The sequence below is a fragment of the Leuresthes tenuis genome, unplaced genomic scaffold, assembly GCF_036924035.1.
Source record: "Leuresthes tenuis unplaced genomic scaffold, fLeuTen1.0.hap1 SCAF_15, whole genome shotgun sequence".
In the NCBI taxonomy this organism is placed as follows: Eukaryota; Metazoa; Chordata; class Actinopteri; order Atheriniformes; family Atherinopsidae; genus Leuresthes; species Leuresthes tenuis.
In genome coordinates, this window is record NW_027325369.1 from 15,078,844 (window position 1) to 15,096,219 (window position 17,376).

At 40.3% G+C, this 17,376-nt stretch overlaps 2 protein-coding genes across 2 annotated transcripts; one reads left to right on the forward strand and one right to left on the reverse strand.

Moving 5' to 3' along the window:
- The first annotated feature begins 964 nt into the window (after positions 1 to 964).
- LOC140270842 (lysophosphatidylserine lipase ABHD12-like) lies at positions 965 to 6,780 on the forward strand. Its single transcript, XM_072366080.1, has 12 exons — positions 965 to 1,409; positions 2,683 to 2,785; positions 2,984 to 3,103; positions 3,291 to 3,321; positions 3,422 to 3,467; positions 4,500 to 4,629; positions 4,749 to 4,786; positions 5,229 to 5,308; positions 6,020 to 6,102; positions 6,273 to 6,351; positions 6,435 to 6,568; positions 6,685 to 6,780. The coding sequence occupies exons 1-12, from the start codon at positions 1,307 to 1,309 to the stop codon at positions 6,701 to 6,703; spliced, it is 966 nt and encodes a 321-aa protein (XP_072222181.1). The 5' UTR covers positions 965 to 1,306; the 3' UTR covers positions 6,704 to 6,780.
- Positions 6,781 to 6,877: 97 nt separating this feature from the next.
- On the reverse strand, positions 6,878 to 16,668 carry pygl (phosphorylase, glycogen, liver). Its single transcript, XM_072366052.1, has 20 exons — positions 16,355 to 16,668; positions 15,849 to 15,950; positions 15,674 to 15,752; positions 15,128 to 15,231; positions 13,387 to 13,518; positions 13,006 to 13,117; positions 12,730 to 12,812; positions 12,457 to 12,594; positions 12,064 to 12,156; positions 11,707 to 11,853; positions 11,364 to 11,527; positions 10,400 to 10,514; positions 10,110 to 10,211; positions 9,088 to 9,235; positions 8,600 to 8,658; positions 8,341 to 8,482; positions 8,044 to 8,251; positions 7,828 to 7,962; positions 7,633 to 7,699; positions 6,878 to 7,512 (listed from the first exon to the last, which is right to left on the reverse strand). Exons 1-20 carry the CDS (start codon positions 16,595 to 16,597, stop codon positions 7,324 to 7,326), a joined length of 2,562 nt encoding a protein of 853 aa, XP_072222153.1. The 5' UTR covers positions 16,598 to 16,668; the 3' UTR covers positions 6,878 to 7,323.
- Between the last annotated feature and the right edge of the window lie 708 nt (positions 16,669 to 17,376).

The window sequence follows — 17,376 nt, forward strand, 5'->3', positions numbered from 1 at the left end:
ATGTCGTTGGAGGAAGTTCAAAGTAGCACCCATTCATATACCAAACAGCCCTTATTAATACAACACGTCTTATCTACGACACTGAACAATGTATACACTCCACACACTGCATTGTACAAAAACAAACACAAAAGGTACAATGTCAACTTGGGCTAGGAATTTAGTCAGTCAAAAAAAAAAGGTGATATATCTCTAAACCTATTTTTTTAACCATGAATTAAATGCAAATAAGTGTAACAATATTGGAAGCACACTTGCTCTTTAAAAGTATGTGGCTGCTATCTGTTTGCATCATATACGTGACCCCCTCAAAAACATAATATATCAGAATGAAGCAACATGAATTGTCAATGTATTGATAAAAAAGAACCACAAAATCAACAAGACATTTTATGGACACAAATATATAGATATAGAATATCACCAAAATGACACAAAAAAGTGACACAGCGAAGATGCTTGATAACCAAAATGTCACACAAAAGGGTTCCAAATGGTTGCTACAAAGGCATGATAAACTAGAAAAGTAGACGGTCTAATGCGAAATGCAAGAAGCAGTAACACAAAACGACACAAAGAAAGCAACAAAAACTATCACAAAGACACGGGAAACGGCCACGCAGGGATGTTAAATGGTGTCAAACGTTTTCAAGATTCATAATTAGAGTCAGAAAGCAAGAGGTGCCTGCGTGGTTTGTGACTAGAATGTGTCGATAAGTCAGTCTGTGTCTATTAATTTCACAGATGAGTAAGAAATACAATGTGAGCGTATATAGTAGTGTTTATATGTTGTCGCTTAACGAAAAATATCCAAACGTAATCTATACACGTTGCGTTTCTGTCAAAGAACTTCAGTACCCACAATGCCTTGCAGTGTAACGTCAGCTGGAGCTTGTCCAGTTTTGTTGATTGTATTGGTATCGCAGGGACTGAGGGCGTACGTATAACCACAAGTTGGTTCCTGTGACATTTGAAGCGTGTATCTGTGTCCGCTGAGGATTGTTGGTTTAGCAACACATCACAGACATAGTTTTTTTGTGCTCTGCGACATTATTGTGCTTTTTTTCTATGGTAGACGCATTTCTTTTCTCACGCCCGACCCACTATCAAATGTGAACGAACAGTTACAGATGCACGTTGACCTCATTTCACTGTATTTCACAATGCTCCTCCTGGACTAACGAAAGCTCTGCTGAATTCTCCCTCTGTTCGTCCAGACGGAAACAAGAAGACAGGAAAGCAGGGGTTTGGACAGCGGAGCAGATTGGGTTGCTACAAAGTTGAAATAATTTCACCTGTGGCGGACATGCAGAGCGCTCTGCCATATCTGTTTACTCTCTATGTTTCAGTTCCTGTCATTCTCTACCTGTTCCCTTGGATACTGGGCCATGCCATATTTGCTCACTTGTGTAAGTAATGTGCTTCCAGTCCTAAGTGTTTATTCAAAGCACAGTCACTTTATGTTAGTTTATTGAAATATGTGTTAGAACAACGAAATGTCTAGAATACCAAAAACAGGACATGCAGTCACGTTAAGTAATTATGCAGAAAAAAGGTCAGTTTTAGTATTTGCTGGATCAAAATGTATATTGTAGTTGCAGTGAGAGTTATGTTAATGTATGTGTTTACAAATTATTAGGTGCACCTTAATTATATTAATTATAGTCATTACTGAGCTTGAGTGTTGAGTCACCCTTAATTTCTTTGTAGGTTACCTTGAAAAAAGGAAACAGCGAGTTTGTACAGTTCAGTTCAAATGAGACTGAGAGTAAATATTTTGGTGTGACCGCCTTTATTCCTCAACATAGCCTGAACCCTCTTTGAAAAGCTTTCTTGTCATTTCTTCAGGGATAGTTCTCCAGGCTTTTTGAAGGACAGTGCAAAGCTCTTCTTTGGGTATTGGCTACTTTCTGTTCTGTTCTCTGTCAAGATGATCCCACACTGCTTCAATAATGTTGAGGTCCGGGCTCCAGAGTAGATTTTCAGTCCACTTCTTGAGTCATTTGGCATACCTCAACCCTTTCTCCCTGTTTCCCTTCCTTAAGAATAGCTTGACAGTCACCCTTCCATGGAGATAATTTCTGATGAAGCTTCAGTGGACAGTAGATGTATAGAGACTGAATGTCCAGATGCATGTCTCAGGTCCAGCATCAGGTGTTTGCTGGATTTTTTTAAAAATGCAGCCAATGTCCAAAGAAAAACTTTGAAAGACCTTCAGAAAGCCTGGAGAGCTGTTGCTCAAGACCACTTTATAAGATTACAGCAATGTCTGGTTGCTTGGAAGCAAAAGGAAAAGAAATGAGCGGTGTCCCAAAACATTGCACTGAATGTGTATGGAGTGTGAAACAATACAATTTGCAAGGTTACAGTTTAATAAAGTAAGGTTTTAAACAATGTGATATGAAATTATGAGATATGATCCAGTCTGGAAAGGCACATCATGACATGTTATGGTATTGTAATGCTGTGGATTTTTACATATTGATCTGTTATGGTTCAATCCAAAACTAAATGCAAATAGATGTGTTATATCGTCCAGTGCACTATGATATGTACTTAAAAACAACATAATATGATATGATGCAATACATTAACATATCACATTATAGAATATTAGGCAACATGTTGTAATAAACATGACAAACCAAACATACTGACCTTGTGTACTCTTGTCCGCTGTAGTGAGGTTTCCATACTTCGTGGATCTCGGCAGACCTCAAGACGTGCTGAACCACACTTGCAACTTCTACCTCAGCACAGAAGACGGCGTCTCAGTAGGAGTGTGGTAGGCCATTTAAGACCATTGAAGTGAATCAGCACTTGAACATACAGCATGGTTATTCAACACAGGTGGCTCCTGAGTGAATGGAGTCACGCTTATTTAGCTACACAAGGCCCACACAAAAAGCACAATGATCCTAAAACACAAGTGTATTTGTTTGTGATGCTCAGCCTTTCTTTTCTCTCGCTGTCTATCTCATAGGCATACACTCCCTGCTAGCCAATGGAAGGCATCCGCTGGGAGAAGCCCTGACTGGTACCATGAGACTCTGGGAGACGGCCGTGCTGTTATTATCTATCTCCATGGCAACACAGGGACCAGGTGGGATAAGAGCAGCAGGATAGAGATCCTTGAATTGATCCTAATAGGGTCTAGTGGGTATTGCATGGGTGCTCAGGCCTTTGGTTTTATCCAGTGGAAACAATGCATGCTGGGGTGCATTGGTTGGAATAAGTGAGTCTAGAAGCCACTCTTGTTTATTAATTACCCTCATTTGTTTGTTCTCCAGGGCAATAAATCACAGAGTAGAACTGGTGAAGGTAAGGGTTATACTCTGAAACACAACTGGTTACCTTTGAACTTTAAAATAGAATTCAGATTCTTGTCTTTTTTCAATTTTGCATTGTTTCTTTTTTGTAGATCTTGAGTGCTGCAGGGTATCATGTCTTATCTTTAGACTACAGAGGTAAGATGATTGTTGTTGCTCTTTATAAGTGTTGTTCATTTTTTTTCTGCTAAATTCAAACATAATTTTCTGGTTTGCGGCCCTGGAGTCTTTGGGACTGAATCAGTAGCTGAAAATACACAGTGAAGATTGGTTTATCTACAAAACCTGACAGGATTTCATCCAATTTCATGAGAAAAGCCGACAGACATTATTTTGATTATATACAAAGTGATGCATCTGTTCAGCCGTGCAAAACATGGTCAACAGATTTTAATAAACATTATAGCTGCGATTGGTATTAATAACACATTTTATGTGGCAGTTTCTTTTGATCAGTTTGTTGGATTTCTGTGTTTGAAGTTTAATGTACAAATGACTGTGACCTCTGTTGGCAAATACAAGGAAGACATACATACTGTAGGACAATGTGACAAAGAAAATAAACCCCATTTCCACTTACATTTTTTGTATCAGGACATAAAAAATCATTCTGGGACTTACAGTTGTTAAATAAGATAAATACAACACACAATATATATTATTACACCATGTCATTATCTTCTTAACTTCTACTAAGCCAAAATGCAGAAGCAGAGTGTGAAAAACTAAAAACATCCTTACCACTTCCATATCTTACTGACCATCTCCATAAAAGCAGAAGTTTTGTCAGCTTGCTGGTCTGAAGCATTCAGGTGTGTGTTACGAAGGAGGAAAGACATCAGCAATGATCTTAGAGAAGCAATTGTTGCTGCCCATCAATCTGGGAAGGGTTATAGGGTCATTTACAAACTAGTTGGAGTCCATCATTCTGTGGAAAACATTAAAGATAGCTGTCAATCTTCCCAGGAGTGGAAGTCCCAGCAAGTTCACCCCAAGGTCAGACTGAGCAATGCTGCAAAAATGTTGATTTTGCATTTTTACAAGCAAAAGTTGAATATAGGTTACAATGAAGTTGAATGCTTTAATCAGGTCTAAGAAAGAGTGCAGTGTTCTGTTAGTTAAAGTCTGACTGCAGTCACACTTTTTAGCCTGCACCGTGTCTTTCCTGAGGTTTCGGAGATTCCACTGGGGAGCCCAGTGAGGCTGGATTGACCATTGACGCCCTCTACCTATACCACTGGGTAAAGAAACGACACAGAGGAAGCGTGGTCTGTCTGTGGGGACACTCGCTTGGCACTGGGTTAGTTTTTCTTTAAATATACTTTCAACAGTTGTGTCCGCTGCTAATAACCCAAACAGAGAAAATGGAGAGAGTTGAGATTACACTGAATTAAAATGTTTTCTACTTTGTTTTTGCAGGGTGGCAACCAACACTGCAGTGAAAATACAAGAGCAAGGTGGGTGTGAGGTGTGTTTGACTGACACACATAACAAGCCTATTTTCTTACACCTAAATTCAGTCAATCACATTTGACACCAAACTGAACTCAGAAAATGCTCAGAAAATGGAAACATTTGTGAGAGTACTGAATTACAGCAAAATCTCATTTTTCTCATCACCAAGCCAAAACAAAGTAATTAACAGCTTTGTACAAATGAAAAAATTGTCATTAAACACTGAATTGAATATGTTCTATATATATTAATTTGTTATTCAAAAGAAAAAACAACAGAGCTACACACTTTTATCCTACGAGCATCAGGTTTCCTCTGGATGAAAATGACAACTTATAACTAGTTGTTTTCATCCACACAAGGCTCTAGATTCGAATTTAGTACTCCACCCAGGCTTTTATATTGTGTTTTTAATCTTTTGAATTTGACTGTGTTTACGATCAGGTTCTGCTGTTGATGCTTTAATCCTTGAAGCTCCATACACAAGAATAGGAGAGGCTGTGGCAGACCATCCACTCGCCAAGGTGAGGATCCACTACTTGTTGCACTTTTAATCTTTTTGCAGCCCCTTGAGCTGTTTACCACTAAAGAAAAACACAACTAGGTTAATTTTTGTGTCTTGTTTGGAAAAAATGCCATGCGCAAATATGGAGATATGACCCAGTTCCCCACTGCCACAGAAGACGTGTGCATAGAAAACTTTTAAATGATTACTGGACAATATATAGACTATATGACATTGGATGATAGTAAATGGTAAATGAATAGATGAAATTAAATACTATAATGAACAAGATTAGACAGACCATCCAGGCTGTTATCAGCCAAAGATGCAAAAGCCAGCATCTGTGATGTTATGGGAGGTTAATGTGTGAATATACCATTGATTCAGGGGCATATATTGGAATTTTGGAGAGAAAAATGCCACTATAAAGGTGATTTATTTTCCTGGGATGTCCTCATAGACACACTGTGTGTGTTCTTTACTGGCCTGCCTGCAGTCCTGTCTACTATTGAAAATGTATGGACCATCACGATGAGGTGAGGGAGATAATGACCACAGACTGATGAGCAACTGAATACTTTTTTAATACACCATTTTAATATGCAGAAATGAATTGGTTACTTTTAACCTTACTTCTGAGTAGACTGGTGTTTATCATGGAGTCTGCTCTGCCAGTTCTTGCACGGTGTTACAGTGCACAGGATATTGCCACATAGTTCTCTTTTTCCAGATGTACTCGTTCCTTCCAGGATTTGAGAGCTTGCTTTGGAATCTCCTGGAAAGGAACAACATAGTATTTGCTAACGATGACAAGTAAGTGTATAGTGGTAGAAAAAAGAAATGTCTGCGTTTGATTTTTTTATTTGACCTTTTCCCTATTAAGAGAACACCTTTCCAGAGAATATAACATTATTTTCACATTGTTGCTTCTGTGCTACTCAGTTCCCTGACTTTGATCATTTTCTACTCCAACAATGATGTAGTTTAAAGACACTGACCAGTCCGCTTCTCATTCTACATTCAGAGGATGACAATATTATTCCTTATCACATGGGTCAAAAGGTACAGTATCCACTCATCCTCTCCACTGACACCATTTCCTGCACTGAATCCTATCTGAAACTCTCTGTTTTCATTGAATCCAGTTGTATCAGATATCACTGCAGGCCCGAAAAGAACTGAGCACAGATGCTCAGGTTGAAATGATCTCCTATAATGCAAATCTTGGATTCTCTCATAACAACATCTGCTTGGACCCCAATTTGTCGGACATAATTAGGTAAGTTTCGAAATTATTTCAGCCTTCATGTGTCTTTCATTAAGGTTTCTATGTTTCTCTTGCAAACGCCACCCATAAACCCAAAGTAACTGCAACTCTGTCTTTTTTGTTTGCAGGAAATTTCTACGACACTGAGATGGTAGAGTAGGCTTCCCTCCTTTGGCCACTTTGTGAAAAATAATCTCAAACAGAGTCCAACACTGGCCACAAAATGCATGTCGTTTTTTTCTAAATATGGAAATAAAACCACATCATGTCATTTCACAGATAGTTTCACAGTTTTGTTTTTTTTTTATTATTTCAAGAGTAAGAAGAACATCTGTAGAGCACAAATGTGTATTAGTTTTTTTACCAACTTATACTGATGCAAAAAACAATTCTACAAATAGTAGTAAAAGACAAGTTTTTGTCTTAGTACATAGTACGCATCTTCGCAGGAATCTGAATTAGTCAGCTGCCGTGATATCTGACTAAATTCCTGAAACCTCTGCCCATTGTCAACCTGAGGAACATGAGATATGACTAAATTCTTTGAGCTTTCTCTTCCCAGTGATAAATGTGTTGGAGCTAAAGAAATGTAACAGTGCTTTGAATCAGATAAAAAAAAAAGAAAAAGAAAAAAAAGATGTGCACTTCTAAAAGCACCCCAACTCCTCGGAAAAAGCTAAGAAATGTGTTACATGAAGGTTAGAAGCACATGGAGACAGTTAATGTGCTTGTAAACATAAAGGCAGCCTTTTGGTTGTCAAACGGCTTCACATTTTCTTCAGAGCTCTGGCAGTTTCTACGATGGCCTCTCTGGGCTCGCTCGGTAGCGGGATCTTTAGGTCGGTCGGCTCCACGCCCCACACCTCGGTCGCGTATTCTGCGATGGTTCTGTCGCTGGAGAACTTTCCGGTGGCAGCAATGTTCTTGATCACCATCTTTGTCCACTCCACTGGATTCTTTTTTTTTTTTTTTTTTTTTAAAGAATAAACATTTTTAGATTTACCATCATGATTATAATATACAGTCGGAGATTGATTTTAGGTGCTAAATGGGGAACTTAATGAGGCAAACGTTACCTGGTAGAGCTTGCTGACTTTTTCTTGGGATTTCAAGTAGTCTTCAAAGTCTGCAAACACTTTGAACCTAAAAAAAAAAAAAAATAGACAATGGAAGGTCACGTAAAAAAAAAAAAAAATCAAATCAACTGAACAATGAACTAAACAATGACAAAAAAAACAAAAAAAGGTAAACAATCCAAAAAAAGTCTTCACCGATCATATTTGAAGAGCATTTCAGTGAGGTCTTTGAAAAGCGTTGGATTATTGGGGCTGAAAAATCCGCTCGTGATCTGATCCATCACTTGTTTCAGCTCAGGTATCTTCTTGTAGTATGTCATGGCATCGTAGCTAAAGAAAATAAATAAACGGTAGAATTAACAATATAAAATATTTAGATGTCATCTAACAAATAAATGCAAATCCTTTTACCCCTTTTTGTCCATTTCCGCCACATCCTCCACCCTCATGCCAAAGATGAAGAGGTTCTCCTCCCCTGCCTCTTCGGCCATCTCCACGTTGGCTCCATCCATTGTGCCGATGGTCAGAGCTCCATTCAGCATGAACTTCATGTTGCCTGTTCCCGAAGCCTCCGTGCCAGCAGTGGAGATCTGCTCTGACAAATCTGTGGCAGGTATCACTGAGGAAGAACAAATAAAAAAATAAAAAAATTATTGGCATTGATAGGTTCACCATCAGGAACAGATAGCATTTTGGAATAAATGGTACCTTTCTCCGCAAGGGAAACTCTGTAGTTCTCCAGGTAGATGACTTTCAGCTTGTTTCCCACCACGGGATCATTATTCACCACATCAGCCACTGAGGTGATGAGTTTGATGATCATTTTGGCCATGTGATAGCCTGGTGCAGCCTGCAGAGGGCGACAACATAAGACTAACTGTCAAACAAAAGCATTCATTAACATTGGCGTGACTTATTTATTAAACTTCAGTGAGGTTTGTCAGGCTTGACTGAGCTGGTACGGTACCTTTCCACCAATGATCACTGTCCGCGGTACAAACGGTGTAGTAGGGTTCTTCCTGATGCCTTGGGAGCAAAAAAAAAGAGAAGACAACTAAATATGAGCATTGCAATTTTAATAAAAACATACACCTCTTTGGATTGGCTTTGCGTAGAATATACACAATTATCATAAGGGGCATTTCTGTGCAGAACATTCCCAACAACAACAAAAAAGCTTCAAATGCAGCTCAAATGGTCAGCATGTTGCACAGAGGTGCTGAAACTGCCGTCCAGTTTATTACAGCCTTTAGACTTCATGGAAAATTCCCACAGCAGATTCCCATGGCAGCATTCCTCACATCTGTTTTAACATGAAGCACAGCTGGGCGTGGAATCGTCCACATCAGGATGTGTCACACTGTGTCATTCAACTCATCGCTCAGATAATCGGCACCCGTGATGACATATAAAAGCTGGTGGCACAGAGTAATCAATTGAGAGAGCTCCACCTACGGTTGTACATGGCGATGATGTGCAGACAGTTCAGGAGCTGACGCTTGTACTCGTGGATTCTCTTCACATGGACGTCAAACATGGAGGATGGGTTAATTTGCACCCTGTACTCTTTCTCCAGGTACTGGGCAAATTTCACCTTGTTGTCCTGTGAAAACATTTCAAATATGTGACTTGGCAACAAATGGAGTCCATGATGTGAAATTGCTGAATCAGAGTCCTGTCTGGACGTGCCCAGTTTACAGCTGCTAAAAGTGATGTTTCACAACTGAATTAGCCTGTAAGGTCTCTTCCTGCTATGACGTGCAGAAATTATAACAATAGAGTTGAGAGATGTAGTTTTCCGTTAAGGTTCAAATATCTGGATTCAAGGTGCAACAGGGGAAACACTGCAAGTATTGCAAGGTTTCCCGAAGTCAAATCACATAAAGCATCATTTAATAACAATGGGAACACACCAGGTCAATAAGTCTGAGATGGATTTTGGGGCAAAAATTCATATAAGAAAATAAATGATTGATTGAATGAATGAATGAAAACAAGTGTGCACATGGTAGGGATAACTTGCTAAACTGATAGGAGCACAACAAATGGTCAAAGCAAGATACAAATGTGAATATATACAGGATTTTCAAACAACAAATAGTCATTAAAAAAAAAATAGATTTTTGACAAAGAGTTGGAAAACATTTCCATTCTAAGCTACAGCAGTTGTTCTCCTCAGATCCTTAACGCAGACTGCTGTTAAAGAAGTGATGTCTTAATTATGAACCTGCCCCAACTAGTTCAAACACGCTGCCATTATTTTTTATTTGAGCGGATATTTTGCACAAAAATAAATAAATAAATAAATGTGTCAGTTACACACTTCATATGTTATCTGTGTACTATTTCAGTACAATGATTTGCAAATCAATTCATTCTCCTTGTATAATTTCGTGGAAACATCAAAATTGTTCCTAAAAACACAGTAGCTGAACTAATTGTGCTGTTTTTTTTTGCACCAACCCTCGGGACTCTACCTGTTTCACTTTAGAGACGTCACGGATGAAGGCAGCATCGTCAACAAAGTCATTCAGCTGGCTGAGCTGGCTGAGGTCCTTCACGTAATCCTCCCCAATGACCTGACAAAAAAAATTATAATATACAAGGGTCAAAGGTTACAATACAACTAACAAAACAAACTTGACAGCATGCAGTCAAAAATTTCCTCATTCTGCAGATGGGGAATGCATCTCTGACGGTTTAAAGGTGTTAAACACTACACTGTCTCTTGGCATGTATGTGTTTCTATGTCTCAGCTATAACACACCTCAGCTATAAGCTCAGCCAGTCCGGGGTTGCAGAGGAGCAGCCAGCGTCTGGGAGTGATGCCATTGGTTTTGTTCTGGAACTTTCCCGGCTCTAGTTCACTGAAATCCCGAAATCTGTGGAAGAAAAGAGAGGAAAGTCTGGTAAATGTTATGGAGGAGAGTGAACACACAGTACATAAACCAGCAGACCAATGTATTTATGATTAATGTCTTAATAATTAGGCAGGAATTCCCATTTTAAAACTTTTTTTTTTAAGCCTGTTCTACCCTTTTTTTTTTTCCCCTCAAGGGGCTTGTTTAAACTGTCACTCAGTTGTTCAATAGATCAAGCACTTCTGCATCCAAATATCTTGTCAACTTCAGACAAAGTGCAATGAAATCTGCCACAGATAGTCCAGCTTCCTGCTCTCTTTCATTAGCACATACTCTTATGCTATACCACAATACACCTGAACATCAGCATATTACCCTGTTTTAATGTTGATTTCCAAAACTAGGCTGGTAGAAATCCAAAATAAACAACAAAAAAAACCCATCCTTTGGTTCAACAGGAACAGGTTTGATTAGATTTTTGCTCAAAGCTTGGTTATGTAGTTAAAGTACTGACTGATTTAAAAAGATTACACACAAAACTGTCTTACGAAACACTGACAAAATCTGAAGGACCTGGATAACAGGATCGGAAAAAAACCCTAACGACTGACTTACTTCCTGCAGTAAATGCACTGAAGCATGCAGTTACTACAGCTTTCAGGAATCCAGGTTTCTTAACATGAGTTGCAGAGCTGATGACAAAATCGTGTGGTAAGATATGAGGCCATTCCCATGTAGCAAGTATCAATATCTCCCCTCCCCAATTATTTGCAACAATGCTAAAGACTTTCGGTTCTTTTTGCATAATAGTGTTTTGAGTTTTCCTTAATTGCTCTCTACGCTTTTTGTGATCATCAGCAGAAGGCTTACACTTCTGTCTTGATGATGTTGGAGTGTATCTGAGCAACTCCATTCACAGCGTGAGACCCCACGATGCACAGGTGTGCCATGTTCACCCTTTTGCATCCGTCCTCTTCGATCAGAGACATTTTCCTGATCTTGTCAATATCTTTTGGGAAGAGAGCAGCAATCCTCTGCAGGAGCAAAACAGACATGTCTTTAGGACTTAAAAGTTCCTAAGTCACAGATTTGCAGAGTTTAAGTAAGTAATAACACATTATTCAAGCTTGTGATTGGGTTTGAGAAAAAAAAAAAAACTGAAATTACAGGTTGTATTCAGGAGAATTTCCTGACTGAACTGCAGCAAACTTACATCTAGGTGGGCCTGGTTGATCTGGTAGATGATCTGCAGGTGTCTGGGCAGCAGATTCTCCAGCAGCTCCACAGGCCAGCGCTCCAGAGCCTCAGGAAGGACTGTGTGGTTGGTGTAGGCAAAGGTGCGCCTGGTGAGGTCCCAGGCCTGCAGAGGAGGAATGAATCTCATATTAAACAATTGCAGTCAACTCCAAGGTGGGCCAGTGCTGCACATTAGAATAATGCAACAGTGAGGTATTCGTTTTTTCCTCCAGCTCTGTGGTTTCAACCTCCTTAATGTTATTTGTTCTTACTTGGTCACGATTTCCTAATTCAACTTCCCATAAGTTACTCTCAATTGAGCAAAACCATTTACCGTGTCCCAGTCGAGTTTCTCGATGTCAACAAAGACTCTCATCAGCTCAGGGATGGCCATAGCAGGATGAGTGTCATTCAGCTGGATGGCAACCTGGAAAACACAATATTCTTTAGCAACGCAGTCTCTTAAAATCTATTCCACGTTTGAGCTAAGATTTTATTGTTTTGGCCACAGACAAATGACAAAGTTTATTTTCAGCTTGGTCTCGGTAAAATAACGTGAGAAAAATAAGAAGATGTTGGCAATTTGTGCGCCAAAGGTGGTTCTACATGGTACTCGTGGGGTTTACTTATGGGGTTTCTTCACACACAGCTTCTGCATTTTGGCTGTGGGGGGGAAACAGACACCATCAATTTGCCTTTTGCAGCCATCAGTGATTCTGTGGCTTACTTTGTCAGGGAAGCCCTCAAAGGAGGAGCGACCGACGCCTCCCTTCTTAGTGGTCTTGAAGCGGCGGATGATATCTTGGAGTGTGGCCGCCACGACAAAGTACTCCTGCTTCAGACGAAGTTCTTTTCCCTCAAAGAACTACGACATAAGAAAAGGAGAACAGGGTCCACCATTACAGAAGGAAACTGATCCTTTGCAGGTGATCATGATTTGGGATTCCCATGCACAGGATCATTCTATGTGCTGACTGCTAAAAACCTGCTAAAAACTTACATTGTCATTTGGGTAGAGCACACGCGAGATGTTCTCTGCCAGGTTTCTGTCCAGAACTGCCTCAATGTAATCTCCAACGTTAACTAGAGACAGATAAATTTGCACATTATGGTGCTTGAAGTTAAAAAAATTACACATGCAGAGGAAGTAACCACTCTTGCAGCAGCTTCCTTTAGTCTTGCAAAGTTTTTCGGTTGAAAACTTGAAGGAAACGCAGAGACAGAGTTGCAAAACTGGATTCTGTCTTCACGTGAAGAGAAGACTTCCAACACTCACAGTCTCTCAAGTTGAAGTCATTGGGTGCACGAGCGGACCACAATCTCATGGTGTTCACGGTGTTGTTCATGTAGCCGGGAATGGGTGTGTCATATGGCATCGCCAGGACAACCTGCAGCAGTCAGAGGAAGACACAACAGCACAGGTGAATGTTGATTTAGCAACAACACTGACAAGAGCTTGAAAATAAAGAGTGTGGTTTTAAACAAGACAATTTAGGACAAGCGTAACACTTTCCAATGTCAATCAAGAATCACTGCAATGTAAGTATAAGCGAGTTTACAGCCATTTGCAAACATCAAAGTGTACCATCTATCAGCACAAAACAAAAGTAGGTAGTCTTTCCTGTGCTTCACGTAACCATTAACCGAGTCCAAGTACCTGAGTGTCAACCCATTTGGGACCTTCTCTGGTCTCCTCTACACGTCCATAGAAGTGAACAGGCAGCGTGTACTCAGGACGAGCTTTCTCCCAGGGGTTTCCATGTCTCAGCCAGTCATCTGCTTCCTCCACCTACCACAGGTCGGGACAGAGATAAGTTATGGCTCCAAGAAAAAAAAAAAAAAAAAGTATCAATGTGTCCTAGAGGGTCAATTCTGCCTCATCTGATGCATTTACATCATTATTTATGGTAAGAAAAGAGGAAGTTCTCGCAGTTACTTGAGTGTTATATTTAGTAAGGTGTCTATCAGTTCTGGCATCTTGAGAGTTTTAACCAAGCTGTTTTAATATGAAAACAGATTTTTCAAAATAAATTTTCTGCACTGGGTTGGATGCTGTGCTGCTTATGTGATTTCTGCTCACACATCTGGTACTCTTTAACATCAGTTATGATTAGTAACCACGCCACATGTGGGAGCAGCTCTCTGAGAGGAGACATCTAAGATGTAGAGCAGGAGCAAAATGGGGAAAAAAAACGAGGATGAGGAAGTTTTGAATAATTTCTCCCCTTGTTTGTTACAGGGAAAGTAAGATCATGTGCAAATAAAGTGGATGATCTTGGGACGATGACAAGGACACTGCAGGAATATCTGGAATGCATTTCACCCAGACATGGCTGTCAGAAACATATTTCTGACACCAACACCTCTTTACCAGCTTTCAGACTGTATGGGCAGATAGAGACTGCAGACAGAGATGCAAGAATAAAGGAGGGACTGCAGTGCTTGTTAACAACAAAAGGTGTAAACCAAGTGGCTGGGAGTTTCCGCTCATGTTCTCTTTTCAGAACCAATACATACAGATATGACAAAGGCATGGTTTAAGTCGCATCAGTTGATTTGAGCAATTGTATGTGACCTGAAATGCAAACTGCTGACATTTCTATATCAATGTTGAGGATAAATTTTAGTTTTACACAGGGAAAGCTCAACATTAAAACCTCTCGTATCAAAGAAAACACAAAAAAATTTGACAGTGTCCACAAGCATCTATGTGTGTCAGCAGAGAGGTCATCCGTGTTATCCGTCAATGCTGCATGTGAGGGCAACAGTGGGTTAAAAAAAAACAAAAAAAAACACCTCCATGAATTCATGGCAATTGACATTTGGACCACACCCTCTCTGCTTCATTTCTAACTTTCAAACGGTTTGTCAACTGATTTTTATTTATATATCCACCAAAAATTCAAACTGCAACACGATTACAAGTGTGTTATTCAAGTTTTAACCTTTAGTAGCTGCAGGGATCAGTTGCGCAGGTTCATCCACCCATGTGCAAAAACACTGAGCATGTGTGCAGTTCAGAGTTCAGAGGTACATGTTTACACAGCAGAATTCAAAAGAGCAAAAACCTTTAGTTTGGGGAATTCTTATCACAAGACACACAAGCTTCATTTTGTTTTGTCATCTAAAACCAACCTGCACCAGCATCTGTAAGGAACTTGCACCACTTCAGCGGAGCCATATGGGGCTGACCACAATCTATGTTTCCATTAATGATTAGCTCATGACGTTTTCTGACCCAATTTGTTTCTGCTTTGGCTTCAGGCGACTTTGACCAGGGAATCCTAATTTTCAAAAAGATAACATTTGCTCTACAGAGAGAAGATGAGCCTCAGCTAGGCCTGACCATTTTAAAAATCTTGAAAGAACTGATTCAGACTGAAAAGACCTGCAGTTACCTGCCAGCCATCTCTTATCTTCTGGTTAAAGATCCCATATTCATATCGAATGCCATAACCGTATGCTGCAAGACCGAGGGTGGCCATGGAATCCAAGAAGCATGCTGTGTAGAGAAAAGAAAAACAGAATCAGGCACATAATCTGAAATATAAACTCTGGAACGATAACTTAAGTAAAGTTTGTGGCTCTGGTGGAGTTGCTAGGTGTTCATTTGCTCATTAGCATTGTTGCAACATTTCTTTGGCTGCAAGTAGCTTCACATGTTCAATAGGCTCACAGAGTTATTTAATGGAGAACTGCCAAGGCAGCCTGGAGATAACAATGAAGCTCTGTTGTAAAGTGTTTCCATGCTAAATAAGTGGTCTCTCACAGGTTTGCTGGGATTCAGGACGAAATTTTGGGCTTCAACATCAAGTTAAAGCAGAATTAAGGCCTTTGCTTATTTCCAGACCCTCTTGCAATTCTGTCTTTAAGGAGGAATGGATCAACAGAAAAAGCCTTCCTCTTTCTCTTAGTCTTCCACAAACACCTGCAGACGTTTTTACCTGCCAGTCTGCCCAGTCCTCCATTCCCCAGCCCTGCATCCTCCTCCATCTCTTCCAGCTCCTCCATGTCCAGGCCAAGCTATAGAGGCGCAGATCAAAAGAGTAAAGAGTAGAGTCATTCAGCGTGTTCAGATTGTGCAACTGTGGTTGAAGCCTCAATGAGCCAGCGTCTGACCTGGTAGATGGCTTCATCGCAGGCATTCTGCAACCCCAGGTTGATCATTGTGTTTTGGAGTGTCCTGCCCATGTAGAACTCCAGAGACAGATAATACACCCTCTTGGCAGAGATAAAGAAAAAACAACATGTTGAGACTTTTTTTTTTTTTTTTTGTCTTTACAGGTACATCTTTTAAAAGAGAACTTTTGGTGGTAAAACAAAAAAAAAAGGTGCAGAAATGTAGAGTAAAGCTGAGCAGCAAATAAATTAAAGTGAAACACGCCTTTTTTCTGCAATCCAGCCAAGTGAACGTGATGCAGTGACCTGAAAAGATTCTTTGTATTCTGGGAAAGATTTATGCAACACAAAACTAGTTACCGCTGAAGAAGACCAAATGTGGCAATAAGTCAACAAAATATCGGTGTTTGCACAAACAGACAGTGAAGGATAATGCAAGAATCTTAATCAACATCTAAAGATACTTTCAACATTTAGATTTACATTATGAGGCATATCCCGTGTACCTTTGGGTCTGCTTCGTAGTAAAACTGCTGTGTCCTGATCCATCTTCCAACCAGGTGGTCTCTCACAGTGTGGGCCAGGGCAAAGTAGTAATCCCTGGGCGTTGCGATGTTTCTGTCTTTGACCAGAGTGAAGTGCAGATGGCGGTTGAAACCCTTCTTCAGCTCTGCCACGTTCTCCACTCCCACGATCCCCCTGATGCTGATCTGCTTACGTTTCTCCTGGTCGGTGAGAGGAGTCGCCATGCTGGCTGTGCAGGTAGACTGAACCGGACTGCTTTGCGTGACCTGACTGGGAGTGAAGTCAACACGATAGGAACACGGTAGTAGATTTCATGCAAAAAGTCTCCTCCTCAGGCTGTTTTTCATTGGTGGAGGCTGGGGGGGTGGATGTTTTTCCTTGTCCGGCCCCAGCTGAGCAGCAAGGAGTGGTGAGAGGAAATACTTTACAACACAACCCAGTTTGATTTAAATCGCCAAATTAGTCGCGTCGAGGTGCTTTGCGTACAGATGAGGGAAAAGTCGAGAGACAAGTTTTCATTTCACTGGAGACTGGTCGACCGGTTTTTGTGAGGGTGAAGTGAGGACAGGAAAAAAAAAGAAAAAAGAGGGAGAATGAATGCATCACTTCAAACTATAGAGTAAACACACCGAGTTCAAGACAGCGAAGAAGGAAAGTTAAAACAGACGTTTGTGAAAGATATTTGAGAGAAACGTTAGTAAAGGAGCAAACTGTCTAACTAGCAATATCAGGAAGATAGTGGAGATATTTTCAGGAACTAGCCTTTTGTTGCCTAAACCTAACTAAACAACTAGGTCGACACAAAGCTGTGTCGCTGCAGGTCAATGGTTGGTCACAAAGGGGTTTGTGTGTTAGAGGGAGCTATAAAGGGAGGCTGATATGGGAGAAGTAGCTCTCCTTTCAGTTCCTGTCAAAATTCAGGATCAAGTGCATGCAGCCGAGATGATTGCAGGCCATAGGAATCATACCCACTTCTTTTCAGTCATCATAGATGATACCTCTT

Coding starts and splice junctions, on each gene's coding strand:
- LOC140270842 (XM_072366080.1), top strand. CDS start 1,307: ATGCAGAGCGCTCTGCCATATCTGTTTACTCTCTATGTTTCAGTTCCT. Junction 3,468..4,499: donor CTTATCTTTAGACTACAGAG/GTAAGATGATTG, acceptor GTCTTTCCTGAG/GTTTCGGAGATTCCACTGGG. Junction 4,630..4,748: donor GGACACTCGCTTGGCACTGG/GTTAGTTTTTCT, acceptor TTGTTTTTGCAG/GGTGGCAACCAACACTGCAG.
- pygl (XM_072366052.1), bottom strand. CDS start 16,597: ATGGCGACTCCTCTCACCGACCAGGAGAAACGTAAGCAGATCAGCATC. Junction 13,118..13,386: donor CCAAATGGGTTGACACTCAG/GTACTTGGACTC, acceptor TGACTGCTGCAG/GTTGTCCTGGCGATGCCATA. Junction 11,854..12,063: donor AGAAACTCGACTGGGACACG/GTAAATGGTTTT, acceptor CCTCCTCTGCAG/GCCTGGGACCTCACCAGGCG.